Source organism: Haemorhous mexicanus, unplaced genomic scaffold (assembly GCF_027477595.1).
Source record: "Haemorhous mexicanus isolate bHaeMex1 unplaced genomic scaffold, bHaeMex1.pri scaffold_264_ctg1, whole genome shotgun sequence".
Taxonomy (NCBI): Eukaryota; Metazoa; Chordata; class Aves; order Passeriformes; family Fringillidae; genus Haemorhous; species Haemorhous mexicanus.
The window spans coordinates 1-12,379 of record NW_026776091.1 but is presented as its reverse complement, the minus strand read 5'-3'; the positions used below and the strand labels follow the sequence as shown (position 1 = coordinate 12,379).

The 12,379-nt window shown below is 56.6% G+C and overlaps 1 protein-coding gene across 1 annotated transcript; it reads left to right on the top strand.

Annotated features, from left to right (window-relative positions):
• Positions 1 to 3,278: 3,278 nt before the first annotated feature.
• On the top strand, positions 3,279 to 12,375 carry TFPT (TCF3 fusion partner; the record flags this gene model as incomplete). The annotated part of the gene is made up of 5 exons (XM_059837823.1): positions 3,279 to 3,388; positions 6,092 to 6,390; positions 8,944 to 9,014; positions 10,255 to 10,324; positions 12,184 to 12,375. Coding segments are annotated over exons 2-5 (630 nt in total), but the record flags the coding sequence as incomplete, so codon positions are not given.
• Between the last annotated feature and the right edge of the window lie 4 nt (positions 12,376 to 12,379).

Below are 12,379 nucleotides of genomic sequence, written 5' to 3'. Positions count from 1 at the left end.
ATCCCAACCAAAACTGCCCCAAAATCCCCAAATCCACCCCAAATTCCAAGTCCCACCCCAAATCCACCCAAAAATCCCCAAAATCCACCCCAAATCCCAAAAATCCTCCAAATCCACCCCAAATCCCAAAAATCCTCCAAATCCACCCCAAATCCACCCAAATCCACCCCAAATCCCAAAAATCCACCCAAAAATCCCAAAAATCCACCCAAAAATCCCCAAATCCACCCCAAAAATCCCCAAATCCACCCCAAATCCCAAAAATCCACCCAAAAATCCCCAAATCCACCCCAAATCCCAAAAATCCGCCCAAAAATCCCCAAATCCACCCCAAATCCCAAAAATCCCCCCCAAATCCACTCCAAAACTCCCCCAAATCCACCCAGAATTCCCAGAATTGGGATTTGGGATTTGTGGGTTTGGGGAATTTGGGGACTTTGGGGATTTGGGGATTTAGGATTTTGGGGATTTTGGGATTTAGGATTTTGGGATCCCAAATTTTGGGGGTTTTGGGGTTCAGAGGTTTGGGGATTTGGGGGATTTGAGGATTTGGGATCCCAAATTTTGGGGTTTTTGGGGTTCGGGGTTTTGGGGATTTTGGGGATCCCAAATTTTGAGGTTTTTGGGGTTTTTGGGGTTTTTTGGGGCTTTTTGGGGTTCAGAGGTTTGGGAATTTTGGGATTTGAGGATTTGGGATCCCAAATTTTGGAGTTCTTGGGGTTTTTGGAGTTCAGGGTTTTGGAGATTTTGGGATTTAGGATTTTGGGATCCCAAATTTTGGGGTTTTTGGGGTTTTGGGGTTCAGAGGGTTTGGGGATTTGGGGATTTAGGATTTTGGGATCCCAAATTTTGGGGTTTTTTGGGGTTTTTGGGGTTCAAGGTTTTTGGGATTTTGGGATCCCAAATTTTGGGGTTTTTTGGGGTTTTGGGGTTCAGGGTTTTGGAGATTTTGGGATTTAAGATTTTGGGATCCCAAATTTTGGGGTTTTTGGGGTTTTTTGGGGTTTTTGGGGTCACCTTCGGCCGCCCGGGGCTGTTTCCCGATGTACTCCTCGATCTTCTGCATGATCTCAGCAAACTGCAGAAAAAAAACCAAAATTCGGGGCATTTTGGGGCTTTTTGGGGCTTTTTGGGGACTTTGGGGATTTATTGGGATTTATTTGGGGTTTTTAGGGATTTTTGGAGGGGGATTTGGGGTGATTTCAGGGCATTTTGGGGTCATTTTTGGGGTCATTTTGGGGTGATTTCAGGGCATTTTGGGGTCAGTTTTGGGGTGATTTTGGGGTGATTTTTGGGGTGATTTCAGGGCATTTTGGGGTCATTTTGGGGTGATTTTTGGGGTGATTTCAGAGCATTTTGGGGTCATTTTTGGGGTCATTTTGGGGTGATTTTTGGGGTGATTTCAGGGCATTTTGGGGTCGTTTTTGGGGTCGTTTTGGGGTGATTTTTGGGGTGATTTCAGGGCATTTTGGGGTCATTTTTGGGGTCATTTTGGGGTGATTTTTAGGGCATTTTTAGGATGATTTTGATGTATTTTGGGGGGTGATTTTCAGGGCATTTTTAGGAGAATTTTGGGGTATTTTGGGGATAATTTCAGGATATTTTGGGGTAATTTTGGAGTGATTTTTAGGGCATTTTTGGGGTGATTAGGGGGTGATTTTTAAGGGAATTTTTAGGATAATTTTGGGGCATTTTTTGGGATAATTTTGGGGTAGTTTAGGGATATTTTTAGGATAATTTCAGGGGATTTTTGGGTGATTTCAGGGTATTTTTGGGATAAATTTGGAATTTTTTTTTTTTGTGTTTTTGGGGACAATTTCAGGATTTTTTTCAGGATAATTTCTGGGTATTTTTGTGATGATTTTGGGATAATTTCAGCACAATTTTAGGATAATTTTAAGAAAATTTCAGGGCAATTTCAGGACAATTTCAGGATATTTTTGGGGTGATTTCAGGGCATTTTTGGGGTGATTTCAGGGCATTTTTGGGGTGACTTTCAGGGGATATTTGGGATAATTTCAGGACATTTTTGGGATAATTTCAGGATATTTTGGGGGTGATTTCAGGATAATTTCAGAATATTTTCGGGATTTTTTGGGGGATTTTTTGGGATAATTTCCGGGTATTTTTGTGATAATTTTGGGACAATCTCAGCATAATTTCAGGATAATTTCAGGATATTTTTGGGATAATTTCAGAATATTTTTGGGATTTTTTGGGGGATTTTTTCAGGATAATTTCAGGGTATTTTTGTGATAATTTTGGGACAATCTCAGCATAATTTCAGGATAATTTCAGGATAATTTCAGGACATTTTCAGGACATTTTTGGGGTGGTTTTGGGATATTTTGGGTGCGGTTTTACCCCCTTGGAGCCCCAGAGTTTGGCGATGCTCCGGGGATAAATTCAGGATAATTTCAGGATATTTTGGGATAATTTCAGGATAATTTCAGGATAATTTGAGAATAATTTCAGGGCACTTTTGGGGTGGTTTTGGGCTGATTCGGGTGCGGTTTTACCCCCTTGGAGCCCCAGAGTTTGGCGATGCTGCGCACGGACTCGGCGCCCTCGGGCGGCTCCGGCTCCTCCCGCACGTCCTCGATCGGCGGCTCCTCCCCCCCCTCGGAGCCTTCGGCCTCCTCCTCCTCCCCCGCCGCCTCCTCCAGGTCGGCCAGCAGCTCGTCGGCCAGGGACATCCTCCACTGGGGGAACTGGGCAAACTGGGAGCACTGGGAGGGACTGGGAGGGGAGAAATGGGGGCTGGAGACCCCCAGAGACCCCCCCCCCAGTGAGAAACAACCCCAAACTGGGAGGAACTGGGAGCACTGGGAGGGGAGAAATGGGGGCTGGAGACCCCCAGAGACCACCCCCAGTGAGAGACAGCCCCAAACTGGGAGGAACTGGGAGCACTGGGAGGGGGGAAATGGGGGCTGGAGACCCCCTTGAGTGAGGGACAGCCTGAACTGGGAAAACTGGGAGCGACTGGGAGGGGAACTGGGCAAACTGGGAGAGACTGGGAGAGCAGCCCGGGGCCTGGAGCACCCCCCAGTGAAACCAATCCCCAAACTGGGAGCACTGGGAACAGCCCCGAGCCCCCTCCCCACCCCCTCATCTCTTCCCCGCCCTCAAATCCCCCAAATTTCCCCCAAAATTCCCAAATTTCCCCAAAAATGTCCAAATTTCCCCTCCGGTACCTCCCGCCGGTCCCGTCGCGCTCTCGATTACGTCACTTCCGCTCGCGGCGCGCCAACTCTAACGCCACTTCCGTTGGCTGTTGCTACAGTGACGTCATCTCTGCGCGCCGCGCGGTGTCCCAGTTCCCCTCCCCCCCCCCGGCGGGGCCGCCGCGCTCCGGGCCCGGCTGAGGCCGCGGTGACGTCATCGGGCGGTGCGTGACGTCACGGGGAGGGGGGCTGGGAGGGAAATGGGAGAGATCTGACGGGGACTGGGATGGACTGGGATGGACTGGGAATGGGGGGAGGGGGCACTGGGAGGGACTGGGAGGGACTGGGAATGGGGGGAGGGGGCACTGGGAGGGACTGGGAGGGACTGGGAATGGCGGGAGGGGGCACTGGGATGGACTGGGATGGACTGGGAGCACTGGGAATGGGGGGAGGGGGGACTGGGAGCACTGGGGGGGACTGGGATGGACTGGGATGGACTGGGAGAACTGGGAATGGGGGGAGGGGGCACTGGGAGGGAACTAGGAGAGATTGGAACGGATACTGGGAGCACTGGGAATGGGGGTGAGGGTTACTGGGGGGGACTGGGGGGGACACTGGGAGCACTGGGAGGGACTGGGATGAACTGGGAGAGATTGGAACGGATACTGGGAGCACTGGGAAGGGGCGGAGGGGGCACTGGGAGCACTGGGAGGGACTGGGAGCACTGGGAGAGGGGATTGGGGGCACTGGGGGGGGGACTGGGATGAACTGGGATAGACTGGGAGGGACGTAAAGGGGGGAGGGGGGGGACTGGGAACACTGGGAGGGACTGGGACAGACTGGGAGGGGGAACTGGGAGCAACTGGGAGGGACTGGGAGCGATCAGAGGGGAACTGGGAGCAACTGGGAGGGACTGGGAGCGATCAGAGGGGAACTGGGATGAACTGGGATGACCTGGGAGCACTGGGAATGGGGGGGAGGGGTACTGGGAGGGACTGGGATGGATACTGGGAGTTACTGGGAGGGACTGGGGGTGAATCTGGGACCCCCCCGATGATTTTGGGGCTCCCCTTCCCCCCCCAGGCAGGGCAGGGCTGGACTGGGGGGGAATTTGGGTTCATTTCCGGTGATTTTGGTTCATTTCCGGTGATTTTGGTTCATTTTGGGTTCATTTCCAGGGATTTTGGTTCATTTTGGTTCATTTTGGGTGATTTTGGTTCATTTTGGGTTCATTTCCGGTGATTTTGGTTCATTTCTGGTGATTTTGGTTCATTTTGAATTCATTCCGGGTGATTTTGGTTCATTTTGGGTTCATTTCCGGTGATTTCGGTTCATTTTGGGTGATTTTGGGTGATTTTGGTTCATTTTGGTTCATTTCCGGTGATTTTGGTTAATTTTGGGTTCATTTCTGGTGATTTCGGTTCATTTTGAATTCATTCCGGGTGATTTTGGTTCATTTTGGGTTCATTTCCAGGGATTTTGGTTCATTTTGGTTCATTTTGGGTGATTTCGGTTCATTTTGAATTCATTCCGGGTGATTTTGGTTCACTTTGGGTTCATTTCTGGTGATTTCGGTTCATTTTGAATTCATTCCGGGTGATTTTGGTTCATTTTGGGTTCATTTCTGGTGATTTCGGTTCATTTTGAATTCATTCTGGGTGATTTTGGTTCATTTTGGGTTCATTTCCGGGGATTTTGGTTCATTTTGGGTGATTTTGGTTCATTTTGGGTTCATTTCCAGGGATTTTGGTTCATTTTGGGTGATTTTGGTTCATTTTGGTTCATTTTGGGTCATTTTGGTTCATTTTGGGTTCATTTCCGGGTGATTTTGGTTCATTTTGGTTCATTTCCGGTGATTTTGGTTCATTTCCGGTGATTTTGGTTCATTTTGGGTTCATTTCCGGTGATTTTGGTTCATTTCTGGTGATTTTGGTTCATTTTGGGTGATTTTGGGTGATTTTGGTTCATTTCCCCCCAGGTATGGCGAGGGAGGTTGTTGCAGTGAATTTGGGGTTAATTTTGGGTTAATTTTGCATGATATTAGTAAATTTTGTCCCCCAGGCACGGCAGGTGTGGATTTGGGTTAATTTTGGGTTGAATTTGGCTGATTTTGGTCCATTTCCCCCCAGGCATGGCGGGCGTGTCCCTCAGGCTCATTCTGAGTTAATTTTGGGTTGAATTTGGCTGATTTTGGTCCATTTCCCCCCAGGCACGGCGGGCGTGTCCCTCAGGCTCATTCTGAGTTAATTTAGGGTTGAATTTGGCCGATTTTGGTCCATTTCCCCCCAGGCATGGTGGGCGTGTCCCTCAGGTTCATTCTGAGTTAATTTTGGGTTGAATTTGGCCGATTTTGGTCCATTTCCCCCCAGGCATGGTGGGCGTGTCCCTCAGGTTCATTCTGAGTTAATTTTGGGTTGAATTTGGCCGATTTTGGTCCATTTCCCCCCAGGCATGGTGGGCGTGTCCCTCAGGTTCATTTTGAGTTAATTTTGGGTTGAATTTGGCCGATTTTGGTCCATTTCCCCCCAGGCATGGCGGGAGTGTCCCTCAGGTTCATTCTGAGTTAATTTTGGGTTGAATTTGGCTGATTTTGGTCCATTTCCCCCCAGGCATGGCGGGCGTGTCCCTCAGGTTCATTCTGAGTTAATTTTGGGTTGAATTTGGCTGATTTTGGTCCATTTCCCCCATCCATGGCGGGCGTGTCCCTCAGGTTCATTCTGAGTTAATTTTGGGTTGAATTTGGCTGATTTTGGTCCATTTCCCCCCAGGCATGGCGGGCGTGTCCCTCAGGTTCATTCTGAGTTAATTTTGGGTTGAATTTGGCTGATTTTGGTCCATTTCCCCCAGGAATGGTGGGCGTGTCCCTCAGGTTCATTCTGAGTTAATTTTGGGTTGAATTTGGCTGATTTTGGTCCATTTCCCCCCAGGCATGGCGGGCGTGTCCTTCGAGGAGTTCTCGGCGCCGCCGGGCTCGGAGCTGGCGCTGGAGCCGCTCTTCGGGGGGAACATTCTGGAAAGCGAAGGAGAGCCCGAGGCGGGGCCCGAGGGGGGAGGGGCGGCTCCGCCCCCGCCCCTCCCCCCTCCGCCCCGCCCCCACCGCGGGGGGAGCGGCCAGGAGGGGGGGGAGGGGCAGGGGGTGGGGGAGGGGGGCGAGGACTCCCCCGAGCTGCGGCGGCGCCGGCTGAAGCTGCAGGCGCTGGGACGGCGCTGCCGGGAGATCCGGCAGGTGAGGGCGGGGCCAAGGGGGTGGGTGGGGCCGGGACACGCCCACAAAATGGCGGGCGGGGGGACAAAATGGCCGACGCGCTCGCATGATGGCGGGAGCGCCTTTAAAATGATGGCTACGCCCACAAAATGGCCGGCTTGCCCACAAGATGGCAGCCATGGCTGTAAAATGATGGCCACGCCCACAAAATGGCCGACTTGCCCACAAAATGGCAGCCATGGCTGTAAAATGATGGCCACGCCCACAAAATGGCCGACTTGCCCACAAGATGGCGGCCATGGCTGTAAAATGATGGCCACGCCCACAATATGGCCAGCATGCTCACAAGGTGGTGGCCACGCCCACAACATGGCCGACATGCTCACAAGATGGTGGCCATGGCCATAGAGTGGTGGCCACGCCCACAAAATGGCAGGTGGGCAGACAAGATGGCGGAGGCGCTCTCAAGATGGAGGCCACGCCCACAAAATGGCGGCCATGCTTACAAGATGGTGGCCACACCCATAAAATCGTGGTCACGCCCCCAGAGTTGTGGACACGCCCATAAATGGCAGGTGTGCATGCAAAATTGTGGCCACGCCCCAAAATATAAACCACGCCCCTTGCAGATAGGCCACACCCCCTTTGTAATAGGTGGAGCCACTTGCTGTTTCCAGGCCCCACCCCAGTGTTTTAGCCCCTCCCTCACCATCCAGGCCACGCCCCTTTCCTTGGCTCCACTCCTCATTACTCCTGTGCTGTCTGGCCCCGCCCCTTTGCACACCTGTGGGGTCTGGCCCCGCCCCTTGTCCCAGCTGTGCCCTGTGGCCCCGCCCCTTTGCACACCTGTGGGGTCTGGCCCCGCCCCGTGTCCCACCTGTGCCCTGTGGCCCCGCCCTTTTGCACACCTGTGGGGTCTGGCCCCGCCCCGTGTCCCAGCTGTGCCCTGTGGCCCCGCCCCTTTGCACACCTGGGGGGTCTGGCCCCGCCCCGTGTCCCAGCTGTGCCCTGTGGCCCCGCCCCTTTGCACACCTGTGGGGTCTGGCCCCGCCCCGTCTCCCAGCTGTGCCCTGTGGCCCCGCCCCTTTGCACACCTGGGGGGTCTGGCCCCGCCCCGTGTCCCAGCTGTGCCCTGTGGCCCCGCCCCTTTGCACACCTGGGGGGTCTGGCCCCGCCCCGTGTCCCAGCTGTGCCCTGTGGCCCCGCCCCTTTGCACACCTGTGGGGTCTGGCCCCGCCCCTTGTCCCAGCTGTGCCCTGTGGCCCCGCCCCTTTGCACACCTGTGGGGTCTGGCCCCGCCCCGTGTCCCACCTGTGCCCTGTGGCCCCGCCCTTTTGCACACCTGTGGGGTCTGGCCCCGCCCCGTGTCCCAGCTGTGCCCTGTGGCCCCGCCCCTTTGCACACCTGGGGGGTCTGGCCCCGCCCCGTGTCCCAGCTGTGCCCTGTGGCCCCGCCCCTTTGCACACCTGTGGGGTCTGGCCCCGCCCCGTCTCCCAGCTGTGCCCTGTGGCCCCGCCCCTTTGCACACCTGGGGGGTCTGGCCCCGCCCCGTGTCCCAGCTGTGCCCTGTGGCCCCGCCCCTTTGCACACCTGGGGGGTCTGGCCCCGCCCCGTGTCCCAGCTGTGCCCTGTGGCCCCGCCCCTTTGCACACCTGTGGGGTCTGGCCCCGCCCCGTGTCCCAGCTGTGCCCTGTGGCCCCGCCCCTTTGCACACCTGGGGGGTCTGGCCCCGCCCCTTGTCCCAGCCGTGCCCTGTGGCCCCGCCCCTTTGCACACCTGGGGGGTCTGGCCCCGCCCCTTGTCCCAGCTGTGCCCTGTGGCCCCGCCCCTTTGCACACCTGTGGGGTCTGGCCCCGCCCCGTGTCCCAGCTGTGCCCTGTGGCCCCGCCCCTTTGCACACCTGTGGGGTCTGGCCCCGCCCCGTGTCCCAGCTGTGCCCTGTGGCCCCGCCCCTTTGCACACCTGTGGGGTCTGGCCCCGCCCCGTGTCCCAGCTGTGCCCTGTGGCCCCGCCCCTTTGCACACCTGGGGGGTCTGGCCCCGCCCCGTGTCCCAGCTGTGCCCTGTGGCCCCGCCCCTTTGCACACCTGTGGGGTCTGGCCCCGCCCCGTGTCCCAGCTGTGCCCTGTGGCCCCGCCCCTTTGCACACCTGGGGGGTCTGGCCCCGCCCCTTGTCCCAGCCGTGCCCTGTGGCCCCGCCCCTTTGCACACCTGGGGGGTCTGGCCCCGCCCCTTGTCCCAGCTGTGCCCTGTGGCCCCGCCCCTTTGCACACCTGTGGGGTCTGGCCCCGCCCCGTGTCCCAGCTGTGCCCTGTGGCCCCGCCCCTTTGCACACCTGTGGGGTCTGGCCCCGCCCCGTGTCCCAGCTGTGCCCTGTGGCCCCGCCCCTTTGCACACCTGTGGGGTCTGGCCCCGCCCCGTGTCCCAGCTGTGCCCTGTGGCCCCGCCCCTTTGCACACCTGGGGGGTCTGGCCCCGCCCCGTGTCCCAGCTGTGCCCTGTGGCCCCGCCCCTTTGCACACCTGTGGGGTCTGGCCCCGCCCCGTGTCCCAGCTGTGGCCCCGCCCCCCGTGCAGGTGAACGCGCGGGCGCTGCAGCGGCTGCGGCAGGTGCAGAGAGAGACCCGGAGACTGCAGCTGGAGCGCAGGTGGGACACACCTGGGGACACCTGGGGACATGGGGACACACCTGGGGGGACATGGGGACACACCTGGACACACCTGGGGGGACATGGGGACACACCTGGGGACAGCTGGGGGGACATGGGGACACACCTGGGGACACACCTGGGGACATGGGGACACACCTGGGGGGACATGGGGACACACCTGGGCACACCTGGGGACATGGGGACACACCTGGGGGGACATGGGGACACACCTGGGCACACCTGGGGACATGGGGACACACCTGGGGGGACATGGGGACACACCTGGGGACACACCTGGGGACATGGGGACACACCTGGGGACACACCTGGGGACATGGGGACACACCTGGGGGGACATGGGGACACACCTGGGGGGACACCTGGGGACATGGGGACACACCTGGAGGGACATGGGGACACACCTGGGGACATGGGGACACACCTGGGGGGACATGGGGACACACCTGGGGGGACACACCTGGGGACAACTGGACACACCTGGGGACACCCAGGACACACCTGGGGACAGCTGGACACACCTGGGGACACCCAGGACACACCTGGGGACAGCTGGGCACACCTGGGGACATGGGGACACACCTGGGGACATGGGGACACACCTGGGCACACCTGGGGACAGCTGGGCACACCTGGGGACATGGGGACACACCTGGGCACACCTGGGGACAGCTGGGGACACCTGGGGACATGGGGACACACCTGGGGAAACACCTGGGACACACCTGGGGACATGGGGACACACCTGGGGATATGGGGACACACGTGGGGACAGCTGGGGACACACCTGGGGGGTAGAAACACACGTGGGGACAGCTGGGCACACCTGGGGACATGGGGACACAGCCGGGGACAGACCTGGCACATGGGGACACACCTGGGGACACACCTGGGGACAAGGCGACACACCTGGGAATAGCTGGGACACACCTGGGGGGACATGGGGACACCTGGGCACACCTGGGGATACCTGGGCACAATGGGGACACACCTGGGGACAGCTGAGACACACCTGGGGATATGGGGACACACCTGGGGATACCTGGGCACACCTGGGGACAGCTGGGGACATACTGGGGGACATGGTGACACCTGGGGGACAAAACCACACCTGGGCCACACCTGGGGGGGTAAGAACACCCCTGGGGCCATACCTGGGCCCCGCCCCAGCCGGCCCCGCCCCCAGCCGGCCCCGCCCCCAGCTGGCCCCGCCCCCCAGGTTCCTGATGCAGGTGCTGGACTCGCACGGGGATCGCTACCGGCAGGGCCAGCTCACCGTGCTGCTGCAGGTGGGCACCAGAATCACCCCAAATCACCCCAAAAATTATCCCAAAATAACCCCCAAAAATCACCCCAAATCACCCCAAAAATTATCCCAAAAATCACCCAAAACACCCAAAAATAATCCCAAAAATCACCCAAAACACCCAAAATAACCCCCAAAATTACCCAAAATAACCCAAATCACCCTAAAAATAACCCAAAAATCACCCGAATCACCCCAAAAATCACCCCAAAAATAATCCCAAAAATAATCCAAAATCACCCCAAATCACCCCAAAAATAACCCCCAAAAATCACCCAAATCACCCCAAAAATAACCCCCAAAAATCACCCAAATCACCCCAAAAATAACCCCCAAAAATCACCCAAAATCACCCCAAAATAATCCCCAAAAATCACTCAAATCACCCCAAAAATAACCCCCAAAAATAACCCCAAATCACCCAAAAATAATCCCAAAAATCACTCAAATCACCCCAAAAATAACCCCAAAAATCATCCGAATCACCCCCAAAAATAACCCAAATCACCCCAAAAATAATCCAAAAATAACCCAAAATCACCCCAAAAATTATCCCCAAAAATCACCCAAATCACCCCAAAATCACCCCAAAAATAATCCCAAATCACCCAAAACACCCCAAAAATAACCCTAAAAATCACCGAAACACCCCAAATCACCCCAAAATCACCCCAAAAATAATCCTAAAATCACCCCAAAACACCCCAAAAATAACCCCCAAAAATCACCCAAACCACCCCAAATATAATCCAAAATCACCCCAAAAATCACCTCAAAAATCACCCAAAATCACCCCAAAAATAATCCCCAAAATCACCCAAAACACCCCAAAAATAACCCCAAATCACCTCAAATTTCACCCAACCCCCCCAAATCCCCCAAATTTCACCCAAATCCCCCCAAATCGACCCAAAACCCCCCAAATTTCCCCCCCAAATTTCCCCCTCAAATTTCCCCAAACTGACCCAAAACCCCCCAAATTTCCCCAAAATGACCCAAAACCCCCCAAATTTCCCCCCCCAAACTGCCCCAAATTTCACCCCCCAGGACGAGGGGGGCCAAACAGACCCAACCCCCCAAAACCCCCCAATTTCCCCCTCAAATTTCCCCCCAACTGCCCTAAAATCACCCAAATTTCACTGAAACTGCCCCAAATCCCCAAACTGCCCAAATCCCCCAACTGCCCCAAATCCCCCAAACCTGACCCAAATCCCCCAAACTGCCCCAAATCCCCCAAACTGACCCAAATCCCCCAAACTGACCCAAATTTCCGCCCCAAACCCCTCAAACCCCCAAACTGACCCAAATTCCCCAGATTTCACCCCCAAACTGCCCCAAACCCCCAAATTTCACTCAAACTGCCCCAAACCCCCCAAATTTCCCCCCCAAACTACCCCAAATCCCCCAGATTTCACCCCCAAATCCCCAAACTGCCCCAAATTTCCCCCCCAGGACCCCCAAACCCCCCAAATTTCCCCCCCAAACTGCCCCAAATTTCCCCCGCAGGACCCCCAAACCCCCCACATTTCCCCCAAACTGCCCCAAACCCCCAAATTCCCCCCCAAATTTCCCCCCCAAACCCCCCAAATTTCCCCCCCAAACCCCCCAAACTGCCCCAAACCCCCAAATTTCCCCCCAAACCCCCCAAACTGCCCCAAACCCCCCAAATTTCCCCCCCAAACCCCCCAAACTGCCCAAACCCCCCAAATTTCCCCCCCAGGACCCCCAAATCCCCCAAATTTCCCCCCCAGGACCCCCAAATCCCCAAATTTCCCCCCCAGGACCCCCAAACTGCCCCAAACCCCCCAAATTTCCCCCAAACCGACCCAAATTTCGCCCCAGGACGAGGGGGGTCCCCCCGGGGGGGTCCCGGCCGCCCCCACCCCCGGCAATGCCGAGAACGAGCCCCCCGAGCGGGGCCGCCCGCCCCTCCCCCCGCGCCCCCCCAGCCCCCCCCGGAGCCCCCCGGGCCCAAACGCGCCGCCGGGACCCCCGGGGGGGGAGGGGGGGCAGGGGGGACCCCAAAATCCCCCCCAGA